The following is a 23098-nucleotide window of genomic DNA, read 5'->3' as shown; positions in this document are numbered from 1 at the left end:
CTGCGGTTCGGTTCGGTTTCGGTTCTTTCAGTGAAAACCCTAACCGAACCGAACCAAACCGGTTCACTTAAAAACCCTAATATATAAAGCCCCCTCCCCCAAGCAGATAACCTAGCTAGCCGCCACTCTCCACTCCACCACTCCACAGCGCCAAAACTCCTCCTCCCACCCTCCTCTCTGCATCTGACTCGCCGGACAGCACCGTTACGGTGGCCCTTTTGCATCGCGCTCCCTCTTCTCGGCGCGGTCCTTTCTCTCCCTCCCTTCCTCGTCGCGCTTCCTTCTCGTCGTCGCACACTAACCCTCAGTCAGAGAGTGAGCCCAGACCCCAGAGCTCCCCTCCCTTTCCCCTGCACAGCGCCGTCTCCGATATTGCAGCGGTGTCTTCGACATCATAGGTTGTTGATTGCACCTCGTCCTCCACTACTCTGCCATACGTCTCAGTCCAGTCCAGGAGTGTCGTCGTCCTTCTCAGTCTAGTCCCGTCCCCTCCGTAGCAGCCGCCGACCCATCGTGTCTCACTGTCCAGCATCTCCGTCTTCTTTAGTAGGATTTTTTTAATTCTGATGATTTTGGGTTTCAACTTGTGTTTATGATTCTGAATTTTATTTCTATTTTGATGATTCTGTCATTCAAATTCTATGTTTAGGGTTTTGATTTTTTATTATATTTTTATTGTGTTTAGTGTATTTTGAAATTGCTAATTCTTGTTTATTGTTGTATTTGTTTATGCAGTTTGTTGTATTTGGGGGTTTTAGCTTATGAATGTGTCTTATTTCTAATTGTTAGGGTTCTAGGTTCTGATTGTTAAAGAAGGTGTGTTTTTTATTGTTAGGGTTCTAGGTTCTAATTGTTGTATTTGGGGGTTTTAGCTTATGAATGTGTATATTTATTTCATTAGGAAAATTGCTTCTTTCAATGTATTTGACTATTTGTTTAGGGAAATTGGTTCTGTGGTTCACTGTTCAATGTATTTGTTTAGGAAAATTGCTTCTAATTGTTCAATGTATTTGTTCATTGTTGGTGAGCATGTTGAGAACTATCACTGCCTGTTGGCATAATGCTGTGATCAAGTATCTTTCGTTAATGGAACGAAGTGAGGTAATTATTTTTTACTTTTGAGATGGTACAAGCAGCTGCGGGATGCATAAACAGTAGTATTTTTTTTGAATGGATTGAAAAACCGAACGAACTGAAGCAAACCAAACCGAATTTAATTGGTTTGGTTTGGTTCGGATGGTCTCGGTAAAAAAATCGAACCAAATCGCACCGCAAACACCCCTAATTCCTAGCATAAAGACTAATAAGTGTTTTACCAATTAAAAGATCAAAATAACTAGAAACACATAACTGTTCATAAATTTGTCGCCCTTAATCAAGTGTTTGGATACCTGCTCATGTACTAATTAAACTTACAAAAAATCTATTATCATATTGAATTCCTTGATCTTACATTTTTTTTAAAAGAAGTTAAGAGTTTTAGATTATAGTCAAACTGAGGTATCTAATGTTTCAATCACAATATACTTTGAGTTGAATTTTTTAGTTTAATTATTACGTTAAACATGTTTGATTATAACTAGATTTTGTAATATTATTACCTCCTTAAAAAGGACTTTTCGTCTCAAACAAAAAAGGACCTTTAGCTCCATTGAATTTCATGCTTCCATATATGCACAAGCCACATAATTATAGAATCATTTCTTGCATATTATTTAAAATTTTCAGTCTCGTTGTGATACTAACAAATTGATCACCCAATAAGAAGTTAATCTTTTAAATGTTTTTTATTGGATGAAAAATTATAATGTCAATTTAAAAATGCTATGTAGATACTAAAATTCAAGTACTAAATTATTCATTATATATTTGTATATAAATATGTATTTTTTTTATTATTTTCAATGTTTATATTATAGTTTAGTATATTCAATACAAGTTAATTTTTAGTATACATATAATATAATTGTATTTTCATTATAAATACTCGTTTAGTTATAAGGGAATAAAAGGATGAAAATTTTGGGCTTGTGGCATTAAGAAGATACTCATCGAAAATGTTAAAGGACAAGTCACATATGAAACAACTGAAACTCTTTCTTTCACTTCTCAAATTCAAAGAAGACAACGAAGGATGCCACATCCAAAACGAAACCAACCTCCTCAATACACCGTTTCCAGTCACTATGAAGAGAGAAAATCGATCACAAGATCTGATAAGAGAAGCAACACTTGACTAACCAACAAGTTATCAGTCACAATTTGTTCAATTTTGATTTGTAGCTGTCATATTTTTTTTTCTTTTAAAAAATAATTATATAAATTATAAATATATTTTTCACATAATGTTAATAATAAAAAAATTAATTTTAAAATACGAGTTAATTTCATTACATTAACAATGTAAAATCTTTCGTCTACTTATTTAATTCAATTTATTCAATGTAAAATCTTTTAATTTTATTACATTAACAAATTTTATTACAATATATACATTAAAAAAAAAAAAAGAGAATGTGAAATATTTATAGCATTGGTGATTGGTGGTTAAAAATGATTGAGAAAAAATTAGGGTGTCACAATCTGGATAAGCCTTTCTTCTTTGTTTTTCTCTTTTCTCTGTAATTCACAATATATATATATATATATATATATAAAAGAAAAAGCCACAAATTCCCAACACACACTTCCATTTTCAACGAGCAATGCAGTCGCCGGAAAACTTCTGATTCCGGCAACCACCACACTCTGCCACCTTTCTTTTTCTTCTCTCTTCCACTTTCCACCAATGGCCGCTGTTACTTCTTCTTTCTCTCTCTCTACTCTTTCACAGTGCTCGCAGAGGAAGAACCTTTCCCTCTCTTCGTCTACTCGTTTTTTGGGAACCAATTCCGATTCTTTCCGATTGGGACCGAATTTCTCGCTACTATATGTTGCCGTTCGAGCTTCCGATTCCGCTTCCAGAGTGATTGTTCGGTGTTCCTCTTCCCTCTCAGGTTTGTTTGGGGAAAAATTGAATGAAATTAAGAACTTCCTCAGAGTTCTGAAATTGTTTGAGCTTTCAAAAAATTGGGCAGTTTATGTTTTGTATAAAGGATTCGAAGTTGAATATAGTTCTTTTCTTTCAGGGATTGCTTAATTGTCTAATTTTGGGACTAACATCAACGAAACTTGTGAAGTTGGTAACTTGGGGTATCTTCATTGAAATTATGTGCTTATGAAATAATATCCTTTGTTTGTTTTTGGGATTTGGTGTTTGGGGTTTGGAATAACTGAGTTAGAGTCAAAGGGATTGTTTTTACTAGTATTTTAATATTGTAAAATTGTATTTGAGACTTTTAGATTACTGAAATACCTCAAATGTTGAATCTTGGTCTTAAGAGTTTCAATTCTAGACAATGAAGGTGATTGATTGTTGAGGCCTTATGTAAAAACATGGTCAAAATATGATTTGACTGGGACTTTTTTCTAGATTGATGCCAGCTTTTAGCTTCAAGTACTCAGTGTAGCTCTTTCTTGCATAATTGAATGTGTTTCTCTAATATAGTCAGCGAGAGATTTAGGGTGTGTTTCATATGCGTTTTTATTTTCCGTTTTCATTTTCTGCTTTCATTATCAGGATTTTGTGAAGGAGGATGAGAAAGAAGTGAAATGAATAAAATTTTGTTTCTATTTTCACTTCCCATCTTTTCTTTTTTCTTCGCAAAATCTTGAAAACAGAAAATACCAAAAATGAAATCAGAAAATGTAAATGCAAACCAAACTAGTTTCTGAAATGAATAGATTTCTATGTTAAGGGCATCATTTGTTAGATATCTGAATAAATGAGATATGATCATACTCCTCTGGAGTTGGGAGCTTGATTTCTAGTTGCTAGGTAATTGTGCTCTATTTTGTGAGTAAAAATGGTGGTATGATTCCACATTAGATTTCTTCTTATAAATGTTATAAATGGTTACTAGTAAGTCATTGGTTGTTTATGTTCTTGATCTGCAGATATTCCAACTGTTTCGGAGACAAAGTTAGGTTTCCTTAAAGCCTATAAACGACCAATCCCTAGTATCTACAACAGTGTGTTGCAGGAGCTGATTGTCCAGCATCATTTGATGAGATACAAGAGATCATACCAGTATGACCCTGTATTTGCTCTTGGCTTTGTCACTGTATATGATCAACTCATGGAAGGGTATCCTAGTGATGAGGATCGGGATGCTATCTTCCAGGCATACATTAATGCATTGAAGGAAGATCCAGAACGATACAGGTTAGAAGAATGAGTGCTTCTGCTTTTCTTGATTTCTTTTTCTCTTACTATTTCTACTACGGTCTTTCTGCTTTATGAAGACTAACTACTATATGCTGCTGGATACGGTGTTACCTTGACTGACCAAGAATCTAACGGTGTCCAGTGGACATTTTGGAGCTTCCAAACATGAACTTGGCATCAAAATCAATTCAGGCAGAAGTTGCAAAATACAGATGCTCCTTGCTGCTTGATTTTGAAAATCGCTTAATTGGATCTACTGGCTGGTTGACACTCATACTTGGTGCTTAAATTATTATTTTAAGATTAAGACGGTTCAATATGTCCTCGATCATTGTTGTGAAATGGAAACTAGTTTTAAAAAATATTAATCCACTTATTGATAAATAAGAGTTATTTGCCTAAGGACAACTTGATTAAACAGTTACACTTAGGAAATGTACCTGATGGAACACCTTTTTAGCAGGAACAAATAGCAATTGTGTAGGCATTATTTATTTATTTGTTTTTTAATTTTCATAGGTCTGGTATAAATTGCACCTGTGATTTCATCTTACATCAAATAATATTTTATTTTGCCCATCTACAGAGCAGATGCACAGAAGTTGGAAGAATGGGCACGGGCTCAAAACTCAACCTCCCTGATTGAGTTTTCATCCAGAGAAGGAGAAGTTGAGGGAATACTAAAGGATATTGCAGAAAGAGCTGGAGCAAAGGGGAATTTTAGCTATAGTCGCTTCTTTGCAATTGGCCTCTTTCGCCTTCTTGAATTGGCAAATGCAATGGAACCAACAATTTTGGAAAAGGTTGGCCAGCTAAGTTGAAGCACAAAGAGATGTTAATTTCAAACTTTCAAAAATTAATTGTTTATTAGTAAGGTTTTACTTTGAAGTTTACCCTATATCATATCTAGTTCTGATACTAACTCTAGAAAACTACACTTTCAAGAAATATAGAAGCCTTCTTGCCTTACTGTATTAGATCATGATCTCTTTCTCACTTAGTTCAAGCACTTGTCAGGTTATTACCTTTTTGTTTTCTTTACATATATTTAAAATTTATTTTCACTATTTTGCTTCTAGTGAAATTATTGCATTACCTTGTGACTTTGAATGAACATAATCCTTTGTTTGTAGTAACCATTTATGACATTGACTTTATAGGCACCAAAATCATAGGTAAAAATGAAAATAAGCAATATTATAGGATAGGATGATTTGACAATTTTCTACCTCAGTATTTTTTTTTGCAGGACTTCTTATCAATTAATTTCTGGTGTCAATCTTACAGCTTTGTGCAGCTTTAAATGTTAACAAAAGAAGTGTTGATCGGGACTTGGATGTGTATCGTAATCTACTTTCCAAGTTGGTTCAAGCTAAAGAGCTGCTAAGGGAATATGTTGACAGGTAATTAGACCATTTGAAATGCCATTAAACTCTCCTAGTCTCCTTCTCTCCCTTCTCATGTGCTTGTTATTTATGACTCAACACAGTATCTTGAAAATATATAAAAAAAATAAAATGGAAAAACAATACAATACTTTATTCGGTCTTTTTTTCTTTTAAAAAAAAATTAACATAGAGATCACTAACTCCGAAAGCAACTTTACTAAGAACAATGGTATTAACTTTTACTTGAAATTCAAGGTTGTGTTGCATAGCCTATTTACTAATTTTTTTAGTTTTGAGCCAAATGCAACTTTTTATTCTTAATTTGAGAAAAGAAGGCATTACAAAGTTGGTTGGTAATTTATTGATAGTATCTGGCTGAAATTTGATTTTTGTGGTTAATATACCATATTCAGGTCATTTTACCTTTTGACACCAATTTGTTTCCCCACTGTCTGCTCAAAAAATTTTCCAGTACCCTGCATTTGACACCCTTAAATTTTCACCAGTCAAGTCCTTAGGTTCCTGAACCTAAATGTTTGTAACCATAAGTCCATAACTTGCTTGTTTTCTCAGCAAGATTTTGACTCTTTGAAATGATACTTTGCCTCAGGGAGAAGAAGAAGAGAGAAGAAAGGTCTGAACCACAAAAGGCAAATGAGGCCATCACAAAATGTTTGGGACAACAGCAAATTTCTGCCCTGAAGTGATTTGGGAAGAAAAGGGGGGGGGGGGGGGGGGGTGTTCTCCTGAATTGATCATCAAGTGACGATTTTTTTTATTCTTGACTTGGTTTTTGTTGTTCATGGGCATTATTGAATAATCATCTTGGTATTACATACCGTATTTGGTGCAATCTTAATGGTGGTCCATCTAAATCCTTGTTTTGTCACACCTCTCGAGACTATAAACCCTATCCTGGTCCCTATAGAAAATTTTGGATAAAGTAGTATCTTTAAGACTTAGAAGTCTCTGTATATGGTTCCTCAGACCCTCCCCATTCAAAAAGAGGGATATGTTAGTACTTCAGTACCCTTTATATGTCCTTACTATTTCTGTATAGAGGGACTAATATAGAAAGACTTCTAAATCATGAGTTACTAACTTGTTCTTCAAAATTTTCGTTAGGGACCAAAATGGGAAGTTTATTATTGCCATTTCTTACATCATTACATGTATTTCTTTTTACATACACACCCAGTCAAAGATGTATTTTGTAGCTTTCAAATTAATGCATTCCTTAAGGCATGTATTTTGGTTAATAAAATAGTTTGGTGTTTCAGTTCATCTTATATTTCATGGGTAACCAGTGCTTACAATCATTAGGCTCAGACTAACCAGTGCTTGTGAGGTAGCCATTATATTTAGGGTAAAACCCCTTTCCGGCCTCTATCTTTTTTAAATTTAGACAACCTGCACTTTAACGATTGGAAAATGATAATCCGCTTCTTATCCTTCCGTTTCATTAGACGTATAAGCCCTTCTGTGAGAACTTTCGGCAAAAGATGACGGAAAATGTTTACATGTGGCGTAACTTGTATGATCTGGTCTTCATCAGTCCTACGTGAATAATAACTATTTGATTGAGACTGTTTAGCTCCTATATAATCAAAATAATGTCCCAATCAAATAGTTATCATTCCTCTACAACGTCATTTTCATGACTTTCATGACTGTATAGGCAATAAACAATTCTAATCAAATAGTTATCATTCATATAGAACAGGTGAATGCCAAATTATACAAGCTAACATCACGCGAAAGTATTTTCTACCACTTTTTGTTAGAAATTCTCGTAAAAGGGCTTATACATCTAACAAAAAGAAAGAATAAGGAATAAGGGACAGATTATTATTTTCCAATCGTTAAAGTGTGAATTGTCTAAATAAAAAAAAAAGTCAGGAGTCGACAAAGAGTTTTACTCTTATATTTATGTGCTCTCAGATATGGTTTAGTTCACTTGTCCTTTCTTAAAAGAAAATAGATTCCTTTTATATTATGTTCCTTTCATCTTCATCTAATCAGGTTATATAATGATGTCCATTTTGGTAATTGACTAATTAATGATATATGTTTCTCTCTTAGTACTGTATTTTAATTATTGTTTTATAAAAATCATAAAACAAAATTGACATTTCCTACTTTCTTTTGTTAGTACCAGAGTTAAGAATGAAGGAATTATTTAATTTCAATCCATGCTCTTATGATCAAACAAATTACTGTAAGAATGAATGAGCATACCTCTAGTTGGAAGGGGTTAAATATGAATTACTAACACTAGAAGAATCTCTTTAATATAGTGAGTGACCTAACTAAGGTGAGAAATATCAACATCATCTGGAATTCTAAAAGTGTCTGCTGCACCAAACTTCCGAAACTCCTCTCCTGTAGAGTGTTCATCCTCGTCGCTGTCATCTTCCTCCGCATCATCAGTGTGGCGCGGTGATAAAGGATCATTCACACTCTTAGACTTGCACGTTTCAGTGGCAAGCATGTTAACCTGGCCATGGTGAGAAATCTCCACCACAACGGTGTCATCATCAACTGGGAGAGGTTGCTTCCACGGCTCCCCGTCGATCCTCATGAATGTGTGATCTGCTGTGCCTTTGTGGAACTCAAACCTGATTCTATGCGCCTAACACCAAAACATCATTTTTTAAATTGAACTTTAATTAAGTACTGTGGTACTTATAGTTATACCATAGGACAAATTTCAAGTGTACCGGGAATATTGGTGTTCTAGTTGTTTTAACCGTTGATTTCAATTAATATATATTATATATATTTTTTATAATTTAGATCAACAGTTAAAACAAGTGAAACGCCGGTATTTTTGGTATACTTGAAACTCTTCCCTATACTATATTCAACTACAATGCAAGGAAAAGGCAGCATCAAAGAATAAAAAAGCTTAATTATTCTGTCTTTCTAGTTTTATTAAATTTGCAATTATGTTTCGTTTTTTTTTTCTTTTCAATTAGGTCTTTACATTGCTTTTAATTTTGTAATTAGGTCACTACCAGTGAAAAAATGTTAAAGTTAATGCAATATTTCTCCGTAAATTAAAGGTACTCACACTTAAGACCCTAATTAAATCTTTGACAAAAAAATTGAGAGGAATGTTTTATTAATTTTAACTTTTTGACACAGAAATCACCTAATTACAAAATTAAAAGTAGTGGAGAGATTTAATTGAAAGAAAAAAAAAAGTATAAGAACCTAATTGCAAATTTGGTGAAATTATAGGGACTAACAAAATAATTAAACTAATAAAAAATCACAAAAAAAATAAAATAAAACAAAAGGTGTGGATATCAAATATCACACACATACCTGAGCAAGACGAGTTCCATGTCCTTTTGGAGCAAGCAAAACAAGGCCATGCCATGCATCTCTAAAACCAACAACCTCTAAAAGGCCATCATCCACAAATGGTGGTGTCAAATCTCTCTGTATTCCAAACAACAAAATGAGATTAAGAATTTACGGGAGAAAGAGAACTTAACTAAATAAATTAATGTAATCTTAGATTAATGTATTTGAATACTTGTAATATGAGAGTAACATTGATCCAAAATTACATAACAAGTAACAATGACAGAAGAATATAGAGGAATAATATATGCTAGTAAACCAGTACCTTAAAATTTGACCAGAGAAAAATATTTCACTAACATATGAAATTTACCTGTTCAAGCTTTTTCTGATTCGGTGTACCCCATGGATTCAATCCACCAGAAAAACTGGGCAAGTTAAGACACACAATTGACCTGATGCTGCATATAAAATTGGAAAGAGTGACAAAAGGACTAAAGTGATAAGCAGATATATTGTGTATACTAAATTTGATATTTGGCAAAGTTAAAATTTGCACTTGATCATCTAGTATAGAAAATGACTTACTAGGGAGGTATAGGTAGGTCTTCCCATTTACCACGCCTTCGGATAATTTTTACTTTCGCAAGTTGCGCTATGTTCCTGCATTGAAAATCAAATCATATTAATTTCAAACCAAAGAACAGCAAGCCGCAATCATAAAATTTAAAACCAAATCAAGATTGCCTACTAGTTAGTTAAAGGCCTATCCTACAGCTACAGCACCAATTGTAAGGAGAGCCAAGTTAACTATCAATCTATCATGTTACAGTTGTTAAGTTTTCATGAATTTACATAAATTTACAATAGACATTCGCGAAATTTACATAAAAGAAAAGTCCTTTTTTTTTCCAATTTTAATGAACTGACCTGTCAGCAGGATGGAATAAGGAAGCAAAAAACCATCCTTGTGAGCATCCAAGCTTAGCATAAGTACTCTAACATGTAGATCAAAATCAAAACAACTATATCAGATTTTTTGGAGGGAAAAAGAAAAAATGGGATGAGAACATTCTCTCTGGTCCAAATTAAATTAAAACAACCAACTGCAGATTGTTTATAGTTGCTGAAGGAACAATAACATACCTGATTAACCAACTGGTTCTTGAATTTTTCAGGATTCATCTTTCGTTCAGAATGAAATGCATAGGACACTTGAGCATCCATGCCTATTTCAATAGTCCAGTTATTTTAGATTATTGAATCAAAACAGAACAAAAGTAAGTTGTTTCCATCATGTTACATATGTCACAACTTTCAGCTCATCTAAGACACTAAAAGTAATACCTCATATCAATCTCTAAGAGATGTATAGTAAACATGTTAGACCTCAACAAATTTTAATCATCAAATTAGTCTTCAAACTTTTATTTCATTAGACAGACCAGTCCCTGCATCAGAATGTCCATCTATATGAAAGGATTGATTTAAGAATTTAAAACTTGTTTAAGAACTATCATGTCTTTATTAAATAATAATAGAGATTGATTTATCCAACTTTTTACCAAAATTTGACACGAGAATTGATTTGTCTGTCAAAATAAAAGGTTAGTGAGTAATTTGGTGAATAAAATTGGTTGAGAATTAAAGTATTCGACTAAATTTTCTTAGGGACTAATTTGAAGCATTACCCCTGTAAATAATCGTCATAATTTGATAGCACATAAACTAGATGCTACCAAAGGATTGGAAACAAATTAAATTTGAATTTGGCAATAAGTTCAAACTAGAACAACTAATTATTCCAAAAAAATGCAAAATGGATTTGTGCGGTGCGCAACATAAAGTTCAAGCACAGAAGAACCAAGGAGTGACTTCTTTTTACACACCCATGCTAAAGTAATTCCAAAACCCTCCACGGAAAGTGTGGTAACCTTCCTGAAAAGAAATTAGAAAGAATGACTAAGTAGGAAATAAGACAACTCAAAATTAAAACAATAACAGAACATGGACAAGATATTAAAACCAAGCAGTAAAGTGCACAAAATCTATACAAAATTTGTTCTGCTTGTTTGTAGCATAGTAATAGTAATTAGGTTCACATCCTTGATTGTCCAATTAAATAATTTCCAGCCCTACGAAGTTAATTACAACCTATGTGTAACTAACTATTCCAAATTAAATTAAAATTAAGAAAATATCATTGGTTTAAATTCTTAAAGCAGAACAGTGAATCAGACGTAATATGTAGCAGAAAAAGTGACTTATTTCTTACCACATTAAGTTCATCTCCCGCAGATACACGCTGGAATGCATGCAAAGAATGCGGTAACTCGAGCGGCGGAATTGGATCACAGGAACCTTCTTTAGGAGCTCTCATTCTCATGACGATATGCCAGCTTAAGGAAACATTCAACAAGCATGAGCAATCAGAGTTTTGTAGAAGAATTATATGCAAGAATTGCATAGAGATCTTTACTTAAAACATAAAAATTGAATAGAGATCTTGACTTAGAAGTTGTAGAATATAGTTCCAAAACTCATTACTTGTCTATTGTCATTTCCTTAGCCTTCATGACTTGATCTAAAAATTGCTCAACTGAGTTTTGATCCGTCCCGGGGTTCTTCTTCCCCTGTAATGAAGCAAAAAAAGTATGTGCTAGCTTCATCATTTATTTTTTCTTCCTCTCTAAGTTTTTGATAACTTTTATGAAAACAATAATCTTAGCAACTACTTAATGCATAGCATATATCAAACCAAGAAAAAAAATTGCTCAGGAAAGAACACAAAAAGTAATAAGGAAACTGCAGTAGCAGAATAAAATGTTTTAACGCTTAAACTATAGTATAATGCATTAAATCTAGTGCAGAGTTTCATAGAAAAAATAAAATAAAAATAAAAAATCACTTAAATGTTACTAAAGTTTTCCTACCCAACCAAATGCAAAAGGAAGATTATTCCCTGTGCCCAAGGGAACTGTGGCTATTGGTGGTGGATGAGATAATTTGAGATCACAAACAACTCCAAGTAACCACCCTGCTGTTCCATCACCTCCTGCAACCTAAAGTCAATGCACATATCATAAACTCGAAAAGGAACATATCCATATAAAATTTACCTTTTTATAAATAAGTTTAACCATTTTCTGTATTCATTTTTTTTTCTTTTTCCTTTTTTCCCCCTCAATCTTTTACTATTTGATTTATTTGGTGTAGACCCTAAACCTCATCCAATAGAAAAGAAGGGTGAGTCAGTTCCCTTTATGCGAAAAAGAGCGAATACAAATATTATTACTCAAAAAACATTATTAATCACAAACTCACAATTAACTTCAGCCTCTCCATAATCTTCATGGCAAATTGGTCACCCTGGACCTTGAGATTTTCCAACTTAGCATAGATTGAATGCAGCACCTTATCAGGAGCATTTTCCCCCAAATCAAAAACCTGAGAAATGAAAATCATATATATAAACTTAAGATTACAAACTTCAATTGAACATTTAACTAACAATCGTGAAATATTTTATATACTTATTTTGTCTCGTATATAAAGCTAATGAGACATTACAAATAACACAAGTCATAAAAAATTTACCTGTTTCTCATTAAGAAGAGTTCTGTATGTTTTCAAGAGTTCCCCTCCGAGTTGTCCACCGCTCCTGGAGTTAATAAAAACAAGAACCGGAGACTTTGGCACCGAATCATGATCGTTACCGACTTCAATGCTTTGAGTTTTGGATTCCGGCACGAGAATGTAATCCGGAATATTAAAGTTGTTCAACAAGTTTGAGTCTTTTGAAGACATTATTGCTGCATGCAGGTCCAATACTACGTAAGGAGCTCAGATATTGATAAATAAATAATTTAACTAAAAAAGAGAAAAGAAAAAGGAATTGATTTAGACATAATTACTAATATTGAATGCGACGCGTGAAAGTTGAAATATCGTATAATCATTCTTGGATTCTATGATGAATAATAGTTATGGGGACACATATACGTGATTATCAAATTAAATTCCATGATGAGAACAATAGAAAATTAAGATGTGCAAAATTAAATGAATCTATTGATAACAATGAGTGTTGTTTTAGAGAGAAGTGAGAGAGATTACTAATTGAGTGATGAGTGTAAGCTGATGTTAAAGATGGAAATTGTGGGGAGGAGATCTGAGAAATGCTGAGATGGATGAAAAGAAAATAAGAGATACAACTATACAAGTGTTCAGAACACGTAAAGGAAAGAAGGATGGCACGTGGGAGAGAGCTCACTTGCTAATTTTTTTTATATAAAAATAATTAGTTTTTGCAAAAAGAAATCAGAAATGGGGATCTTGTGTTTTGGGATCTGGGACCTGGCCTTCTTACACCAAAAACAAATTTTCAGTTTCTACAACTCAATCTAAAACGGTAATGGTAGGAAAAAAAAAAAAACTAGAACTTACTTTATTTAGTATTTATTAATTATAGCAACAATTAATGAATGTTAAATAAGACAAATTATGATTGTTTTTTATTATTTTTCTTTAATTACTAAACATTTTCAATCTAAAAACATAATCTCCTGTCGGCCGTAAGTTTTACAAAAAGTCTATGATTCTATGAAGTCACATGGAAAGTTATATGAGATCACTGAAGCAGCGACTCAATCTATCAAAAACTTGGATTAGATGGTAGATTTGGCTCTCTCTTAAAAGATTACACTCAATTTAAATTTAAGCTAAAATTAGGATGAGGTTTAATAATTTTATATTATGATGCAGAGATGGATCTACTTGTCTTAGTGTGGTTTATTTTTTTAGATATGTCAAGACTATATGTGTTGTGCGTAGATATAAAAAACGAGGGTGCTAGACATGGATGTAGGACATCTTTTTTTAAAATATGGTGAAAAAAAACGGACCATTTGATTTTTTTGTTAACAAAATTTGGCCCACTAATCGAACGGTCTGATTTGTGCGAAAAAAAAAATTTTAATTTTTGGCTTGGCTAATCGGACCGTCCGATTTTCATATAGGTATATTTTTTTATTTTGCGGAAATCAAATCAAACCGTCCGATATTGATTATAATATATTTTTTTAAATTCGTGAAAAGTAATCGCTAGGTTCGATTTGATTATAATATATTTTTTAAATTCCATATAAGTGTACTATGTGTACCTCGTATTCGAGTTCTTAGATTTCCTTTCGTCGTTGTTGTCAATGTTCTGAAAATCGAATCGGATCGGCCGATTCAACCGAATTAACCAGAAATCGGTCATTTGGTCGGTTCAGTTTGGGTGTAAAACCGTTCAGCAAAAAACCAAACTAAGAACTGACCGAATCGGTGGTTAACTGGTGAACCGCCAAAATCGGTCGGATTTTTTTCAGGGTTACTGGCTATATATATATAACCCAACCCACCAGATACCCAACCCACCCCACCCCTCCCTCTCTGAGAAACCCTAAACCCAGCCGCTATTACTCTTCCACTGTCGCACTCTTCTCACCCCACCCGTCCCCTTCCCTCCCCTTTCTCTCCGTCTTTGAGAAACCCTAAACCCAACCACCATCACTATCCCATCGTCGCACTCTTCTCATCATTCTTCTCCTCGTCGCCGTCAGTCGGTCATCGTCTCTTCGGATCGTTACTCTTCTTGTCGCCGTCGGCCGGTCGTCATCTCTTCGGAAATCTCTCTCTGTCGCTCTCTTCAAGGTCAACACCTATTACCGTCACTTTTCCTCGACGTTGAGTCTGAGCTGTTGGCATCGCCGCCGCGAAGGACTGCTCGATCGTCGTCGCTGCTCGATTTGTTGGTGACCGTCTCTCTCTTCGAGTTTTCTCTCTGTCTGAGGGTCGAAGCTCAACGTCCTTTCTCTCTGTCCCTCTCACGGCGACGTCTCTCTCTGCCCGGCTACGGAGTATTAGCCGCTTTGTCACCTTGCTTCGGTTATTTTGTTAATTTTGTTTATTTTGATTTATGAGTTGCTGGTTGTTGATTTTTCTGATTCAGTTGGGCAATGCTTCACTACATTATTTATTGTTTATGCTGGAATTTTTCTGATTCTGAGTTATGCTATGATTTTGATTTTTGTGATCCAGTTGTTGATGGTGTTATAGGCAGTGCTTTACTATATTGGTTATCGTTTATGCTAGAATTTTTCTGATTCTAAGTTATGCTATGATTTTGATTTTTCTTATTCAGTTGTTGATGGTGCTATGCGTAGTGCTTCACTGCATTGTTTATTATTGATGTTGAAATTTTTTTATTCTGAATTATGCTATGATTTTTATTCTGAGTTGGTTCTGTTGATTTGTCTGCTTTGTTGATTCTAGTTGCTGGATTTGAGTTATTGATGGTGTTTTGTTGATTATGGGTTGCTGGATTTGAGGGAAAATATTGTTTATATTAGAATTCGATTGAGGTATTTAATTTATATATTAAATTGTTAATACTTTTATTGTATATGTAATTAAACCGGTTGAACTCCGTTTGAACTTCGATTGAACCTCTGAACCATTGAACCAGCTACTTCACCAGTTCATTGACCAGTTTGGTTCTCGCAACCTTGGTTGTTGTTCATCTTCTTCTTCCGTTAGCTCGTCTATCTATCTCTACGGGGTTCCCTAGGAACTGGCGCTAGATATGGTAGACAGATCCAACCCAAGTTAGCAGAAGTGTTAGTGGACCATCGATTTCCTTACAATCAAAACAAGATGCCTTGCATAACACCCTGTACAAGTGTGTTAGGCATGCCGATCCCCAACTATACTATCTGATACTGCCAAAATCATGAAGCAAAGGCAGAAAATTTCAGTGCACAGATGTCCCAGACATGTCTCCAAACAAGATCGTACCAAATAACAACATAATATGGCACTTCACGTACCTCTGTATGCTGTTTTCGTCAATCAACTGAAAACATTCTTTTGATCATAAAAAAAATTGTAAACGTTCTTTTAGATCCTGAAGCTACGTCAGTTTTATGCAGCTTCCTCTACAGTCCGACTTTCTCGGTGCAACCCTAAATTGGTGCAAACACTCCGCCTCTAAGGCTTCAAAATTACTCATAGTCATTCCTGTGACTAGAAGACTGTTCGTCGGAAGACCAAGAATAATAGCCACATCTTCCAGTGTCACAGCACATTCACCAACTGGAAGGTGAAAGGTATGTGTGTCTGGGTGCCACCTTTCGACTAGAGCATTTACCGGTGCTTTCTAACATTGAACTATTCCAATCTGAAAAACCTGATAAAAACCAGTAAATCGTAAATGCTCATCCACCCTATCATTGTACTAATCCGGAGGCAATAGGTGATCACATGTCAAATTCCGTGAACTCTACAAAAATATAGCAAATTATTAGTCAAATCATTAACAATTAGTGTTGCAGGCCAAACTTACAATAACAGCAGCCCAATGAGATAGAGTAATTGAAACAAAGATTGTTGATGGGTTCTCCATCTAACAAAGCCCAAATGGAAAGTAACAAAGAAGTCACTCGGGCTACATGGTAAGAAGCTGATCCAAGCCCAAATTACGCATTCAAGTTGAAGCCATCCAAAGCCAAAGTTCACATTGCCTGCTTCGGTCAGAATGAGAGAGAGAGAGAGAGAGAGAGAGAGAGAGAGAGAGAGAGAGAGAGCTTCAACCTTCTTGCTCATTTTACCAGAGAAGAAAGAAAGAGAAAGGTAAAATTCAAAAGCAAATTTCTAATCACCCTAATCAAAGCAAGCTAAGCTAAGTCAGAGGTAAAGGTGATTTATTTCCATTTGCATGCAATTTAGTTTCTTTACTCCTTATCCAAATTTTCTGCAACTCCAATTTGGGATAAATGGAAAAAGTGTTCTCTGATAATCACTGCTGTGAATCAAAGGCTAAAATTATTTCTTGGGGACAAAGCACTTGCTCAAGGGTTCAGATTTAGGTTTACCATTGAAACATTTCTCTTTGTTGATCTGAGGTCTTTGGTCAAGCAAAATGACCAGCTTTGAAATTCCTAATTTGGGAGTTAATTGAAGAAAGTGAAATGACAAGCCTGGGAAGCACACAGCTCGAAGAGTTGACTCATAAGAGATCAAGACAGCAACTTGCAAAGAGGTACAAAAAGAAAAATCTTCATCTTTCTGAAGGTAAGGAGAGAGAACCAGATATTAAGCTTGTTTTGAAGAGCTTCTCTATGAAGATTTCATCTATTTTGGACAGTGTTTTCTACATTAAAGAAGCATTCCGCCAAGATGAAGAACTACTTAATCAGAGTCAGTTGAATCCGATTCAACTTATAGCAACATAGGCTATTGATATATTAATCTCCTTCATATTTTACAGTTTGTATTTCATTTTCAATGTATATCTTTCTGTAATTTCTTGAGAGGCAAAAGGCTAAAAGAGAGATTTCAAGAAAAAGCCAATGAGTGACAAAAGGTTGAGTGAAACACTTGAGAGAAAAGCCTAGAGTCATTTCAGATTTCTTTTGGTTGTTTCATACGGCTTGTATCTTGTACCTATGAGGTACCCCTTTCTAAGTTAGGTTAGCACTTAGAATGAAGAGTTAGGTATTAGCATAACTAAGTCAAGTTAGGTAAGAACTTGAGAGAGAAAGGATTGAGTGAATCCTAAGAAATTGGTGTATGTAATATTTTAACTATAGTGAAAATTCTACTACTGTTGTGGTTGAGACTGGATGTAGGTTGCATTGCACAAGGCAACTGAACCAGGATACATGCCTGTGTCATCTTTCTTCTCTTTCTCTAAGTTCTGTTTTATGATATTTATGAGACAAAATGAAATTGTCTCATAAAATTTTTGCTGCACAGTTCAAACAGATTTTAGCTGTAACTTTGACATTAAAGGCTTAATTCAATAAAACAAAAGAAAGCCATAGATTCAACCCCTCCTCTCTAAGCATTCTACAACTTTTAACTATCATTATTAAAAAATTTCCACAATTAACTAAACAAGACATATTAATTGAAATCACACAGCTATTATAGATAATTTTACTAAATCCAATTTACTAAAGTCTTGAGTAATAATAATTTAACTGCTAAATTTAATTAATAATATTTCGAATGCTTTTTAATTTTTAAAATTACGATATTATTATTATACATATTTTACTCATATTATTCCCAATTGAGCATTGATTTACATAATTATTTATTTATTTAGTCATAGATAATTCCTATACCACTAACAACAAACTACCTTACTACTAATAATAACTAATAAATAAATCTAATTCTTATTTAACTAATAATATTTCACTTTATTAAACCCTCAACTACAATAATATATTTATGTCAATTAAAAATCTAACAACAAACAAAAAATTATTATTGAAGCAAAAATATATTATATTTTACAAAACCTAATTATTAATCAAAATTCCCAAAACTATTACAAAAAATTATACAACAATTTAACGTAATAATTAATTATAAATTTTAAAATTATTACAAAAAATTTTAAAAATGTATTTTTACTAATCTATCACATTACTCTAATTTAAATATGATCATTAATTAAAATGTTCACTAACTAACTACATTTAAAAATATATATTTTTAACTATTATTTAAACATATATTTTTAAATTTCTAACAATAATAATAATTTCTTAACCTATATATTTCTAAATTCAATTTCTAACAATAATAATAATAATTCTATAACATATATCATTTACTTCATTTAAATATATATTCCTAAATTTCTAACAATAGTAATAATAATTCTGAAATATAAAAAATTTAAAAAATAAACTTACATAATCAGAATGGCTGAGATAATTTATAATATGAAGTTAAGGACGATTGATGAGCGAATATTTTATACGCTTTTTGCCATCATTTTCATATAGTTTTTAGTATGTTTGTTTAAGTTTTATTAAGTTTTCATAGGTTTTCGTGTAAAATTCACATTTTTGGATTTTTCTTTGAGTTTGTGTGTTTTTATGCAATTTTAGGTATTTTCTGGCTGAAATTGAGGAGTTGGAGCTAAAGTCTAATTCAGAGGCAGAGAAAGCACTGCAGATGCTGTCAGGATCTGACCTCCTTACACTCGAAAGAGCTTTTTCTGGAGCTACAGAAGTCCAAATGTAGCGTTCTCAATGGCTATGGAAAGCTAACATCCAGAGCTTTCCAGCAATGTATTACTTTGCTTCAGAATCGAAGGCCCAAAACTGGCGTTCAACGTCAGCCTCCTGCCCTATTCTGACGTCCAGCGCCCAAAGGAGAAGAGACCAGCGTCCAACGCCCATAAAGGACCCCCTAGCCAGCGTTCAACACCCTAGAGGCCTTTTAGCACATGGATCTCAATCAAGCTCAGCCCAAACACTCACCAAGTGAGTCCCAAAAGTAGATTTTAGCACTAAAAGACTATTTTACCCTTCCTATGTAATCCTTAGTCATTAGCTTAGTATTTATTTTTGAGAATTTTTACAGACTAAGAGAGGACCTGTCATATTTTCGTTTATCATTGTATTTTCTATCAGTATGAGTTTTTAAACCTTCTAAGTTGAGGGGAAGAGCTATGTTGAGTTTTATGGATTAATAAAGTACTACTGTTCTATCTCAATACATGTTTGATTCTCTATTCTAAGATGTATATCCGTTCTTCATCATCATGAATGCGTTGAACCGGCACAAGGTTGTCTCATTCTACATGGGTTCAGAGTGAGTCTTTCATCGGACAATGATGAACCACTAGCTTAGTCATACATCTCTTAGACGGCTATTCCACAACTTCGTTGGGGACTTCTCGAGACACCAGTTCAGTCGAGGTATGGAGAGATTAGAGTCTTTGTGGTAGAGGCTAGAACCAAAGGTGCAGCATTCTCTGATTCAGAAGATTCGACCTTGTATGTGGCATTTTGAGTAGGATCACTAATGAGAATGAACTGCAGGAGCTTCACCCTCAATCAGACTGGATCCTCACTAACCCTGGGGTTCAGATCTGGAGGAGTATTGGCGATCCCTTAAGAAAGGCGTTGATCACATACAACCTGCCATAGAAGAAACCATTCACAGTTGAAGAAGACAATAAGACCAGATTGATCCAGAAGAACAAAGCATCTCCAAGCCTTAACCATCTTCATATCATTGCATTCACCATCAACTGAGTAACGTTTTATTTATTTTATTTTCATGCGAATTAAACAAAAAAACAAATCTTTTATCCGCCTAACTAAGATCTACAAGATAACCATAGCTTGCTTCAAATCACAATCTTCATGGGATCGACCCTGACTCACTCAGGTATTACTTGGACGATACAGTGCACTTGCTGATTCATTAGTGCGAAGTGTAATTCTGCGCTACCAACGATCAATATCTTTACATTTTTGTTTCTTTGGCATTGTAATTTTTTTTCATACAAGTAGAAGAAGAAGGAGTTCTGGAGTTGCTGAAGAAGAAGAAGAAGAGAGAATGGGATTGCTGGTGGGGGTTCAAGGTGAAAGTGACTTCGGAGTGAGTGAGTTGGTGTAGGAAGAGACATGTTGATATAAGAGGCACCGTTGTGGGGAGAAACGCATGCACGAGACGTGGCGAGGATTTCACAAATCAGACGGTCTGATTTATTTCCCTTAAATCGGACCGTCAGATTACCTTCACTCAACTCGCTCCGTCCGATTAGTTCATTCCTGACACTACATGCAGGTAAAGCATGCATGTTCTCGATAACGCGATCCTATTCCATTTTCCTCTCCATATTAAAATTAAAAAGTGTTCTAGTGTGGCAATTTTCCCATTGAGTTTTTAAAAAACTAATAACAAATATGTATATAGATAATTGTCTCTGTTATAATAATTTATTTGTCTCTACACTTCAAAAAAAATTAATCAAACATTTATATTATTAAATATTAATACAATGATAAAAATTATTGTATTATATAAATTTAAAACAAATAATAACTAATGATAATCTAATTATTTAATTACCTAAAATTAAATTTAACTTTTTAAACATAAATGAGATTATTAGTATTTAATATTTTTTATAATATATATGATTTATTTACTTTTTATTGTTTTGTTTAATTTAATTTTGTTTATACATTTAATATTATTTTCGTCAAATCTTTTTTACCAAAACATTATAAAATGTCAATTTTACAATTAAATATCGAAAAATTAATTGAATCTTTGCTTGATAGAAAAAAAAAAGATATTTTATATATACCTATATATAAAAAAATTGTGGTTGTTTGATTTGAATTTTTATTTTTCTCATAAGTTTTTTGTTCTTCTCTCACATAATTTTAGTAAAAATTCAAACACTGAAATAAAAAATAGTGAAAATTTTAAATTAGTTCATTCGAGTTATACTCTCTATAAATTTTTTAGTTATTGAATTATTATTCTTTTTTTGTATCATATAAAAATAATCAATAAAAATATAATTTAAAAGATATTAGATATTTGACTAAGCACTAGTATTAATAATAAATATACTACTCATGTAATATTATTAAAATATTAAAATAAAAAATTAAATTAAAATATTTCTAGATATGTTAATTATATTTATTTATTAAAAATTTAACTAATCAATATACTTCAAAATTTAAATATTTAAATATATTATTATTAATATTTTTTATTATATTTTACTACTATATTATTTTGCCCCTACTTTAAAAATGGTCTAACTCCGTCACCGAGTGTGAGTGAGCGGATACCCAGTAGTGTAATAATTAAAAGAAGTTATCAAAGTGTTCGTGCAAAATTATATAAATGGTTGCATGAAATGGTTATTAAATCTCATCACTATAGAGCTTAGGTTTAGTTCAGATGATAGATTTGACAACTTTTTAAAAAGCTGCATTAAGTTCCAATTCCAGCTAAAACTAGAATAAAGCTTAATAATTAGGTGTGTGAGTATTGTAATGACGAAAACAAAATTTTAGCAAACAGCCCATACAAAATTATATAAATGGTTGTGTGACTAATATTTTTTGTTTAAAAAAATATATTAGAGACTAATACTTTTGATCAATATTAATTAATATTTTAAGTCAATACTTTATCGTTATATTATTAAGATTTAAGATAAAGGGTTTAAAATTTAAAAATTAGTATAAAAATATTTTTGTTAACAAAATATTAGTAAAAAATAATAAATTTAGTTAGTTATATAACATTGCTCTTGTTTAAATTGTTATACCCTTTATATAAATGGGTTAACGGTCAAATTGTCCAAAAGATTGTTCGATCGACATTTTTGTTTTCAAATAATTTTTTTAATCAAATTAATCTCCTAAAGATTTAACATTAATTTCGTTTGTCCTTTCGTCAAATATTTAATCCATTCCGTTAATAATTTTCTATGTGTAGCATTAAGTGACAACTCAATAGTAATAAATACGACGCCATTTTGTAGTTTAGGGCATTTTGGTTAAAAACAACGCCATTTCCTATTTTATTACTGCCCCTATTACTCTTCATCTCCATTTTATTACAGCTCCTATTATTCACCACTCTTCTCCTTTCACTCAAAACAAACAAAACACAAAAGAAAAGACTAAGAAGCTCTGGTCGTTTAATGGGTAGAAGAAGAAATCATTGGCGACGCATAACAGATCGCGACTGCACTTGGTCATTTCGGTCTCTAAGGCACCGTTCGTTGCACCACCGTGGTCTTCTCATTTCACTCAAAAGAAACAAAAAGTCACCAAACACAAAGAGAAGACGAAGAAGCTCCGATCGCTAAAAGCACAGAGGAAGCAATCATCGGCGACGCTGCACAGAGTGCAATTGCTCTTGTTGGTCTGGGTCTCTAGGCCACTTTTGTGCCGTCGTGGTAGGCGCTGTCTCTGAGAGAGAGGTACTAACCCTTATTGCACCAATTTTTCTTTCCTTTTTTTTGGTTTTTTTTTTTTTGGTATATATGAATGTGTAGTTGGAGGGGGTTAGAGTTGAATGTTGGTTGATTTTGGGTTAAGATTTTTGTGCTAGGTATAGTTGTTGCTAGGATTTTGCAAGGTTTTGCATGTTTTCTTGGTTGAAAAATTTGGATGCTATGTTTTGACATGATCGAATACAAATTTAGACAGATAGATGGAATTCTTGTTTTGTTTAGTTTATCTAAAGAACAGAGTTTGTTGAGATGGTGTTCTTTATAAATTAAAACAGTGATTGGGGT

The 23098-nt window shown here is 33.2% G+C and overlaps 2 protein-coding genes across 3 annotated transcripts; one reads left to right on the top strand and one right to left on the bottom strand.

Annotated features, from left to right (window-relative positions):
- Positions 1-2540: 2540 nt before the first annotated feature.
- Positions 2541-6939, top strand: LOC107632658 (protein THYLAKOID FORMATION1, chloroplastic). Its single transcript, XM_016336328.2, has 5 exons — positions 2541-2996; positions 3997-4264; positions 4854-5070; positions 5555-5670; positions 6266-6939. The coding sequence occupies exons 1-5, from the start codon at positions 2789-2791 to the stop codon at positions 6360-6362; spliced, it is 906 nt and encodes a 301-aa protein (XP_016191814.2). The 5' UTR covers positions 2541-2788; the 3' UTR covers positions 6363-6939.
- An 894-nt stretch (positions 6940-7833) lies between these two features.
- On the bottom strand, positions 7834-13150 carry LOC107634255 (diacylglycerol kinase 5-like). Of its 2 annotated transcripts, none has more exons than XM_088508520.1 (13): positions 13084-13150; positions 12565-12779; positions 12292-12414; positions 11901-12029; positions 11515-11600; positions 11243-11366; positions 10857-10905; positions 10114-10196; positions 9898-9965; positions 9556-9630; positions 9341-9428; positions 8986-9102; positions 7834-8287 (listed from the first exon to the last, which is right to left on the bottom strand). In XM_088508520.1, the coding sequence occupies exons 2-13, from the start codon at positions 12772-12774 to the stop codon at positions 7961-7963; spliced, it is 1479 nt and encodes a 492-aa protein (XP_088364646.1). In that variant the 5' UTR covers positions 12775-12779; positions 13084-13150; the 3' UTR covers positions 7834-7960. The 2 variants fall into 2 exon arrangements, with proteins under 2 accessions (XP_088364646.1, XP_088364645.1); XM_088508519.1 differs by lacking the exon at positions 13084-13150 and adding an exon at positions 12882-13083.
- Positions 13151-23098: the final 9948 nt, after the last annotated feature.

The sequence above is a fragment of the Arachis ipaensis genome, chromosome B3 (assembly GCF_059453495.1).
Source record: "Arachis ipaensis isolate K30076 ecotype BB chromosome B3, ASM5945349v1, whole genome shotgun sequence".
Lineage (NCBI taxonomy): Eukaryota > Viridiplantae > Streptophyta > Magnoliopsida > Fabales > Fabaceae > Arachis > Arachis ipaensis.
This window is presented reverse-complemented; position numbering and strand designations above follow the sequence as displayed.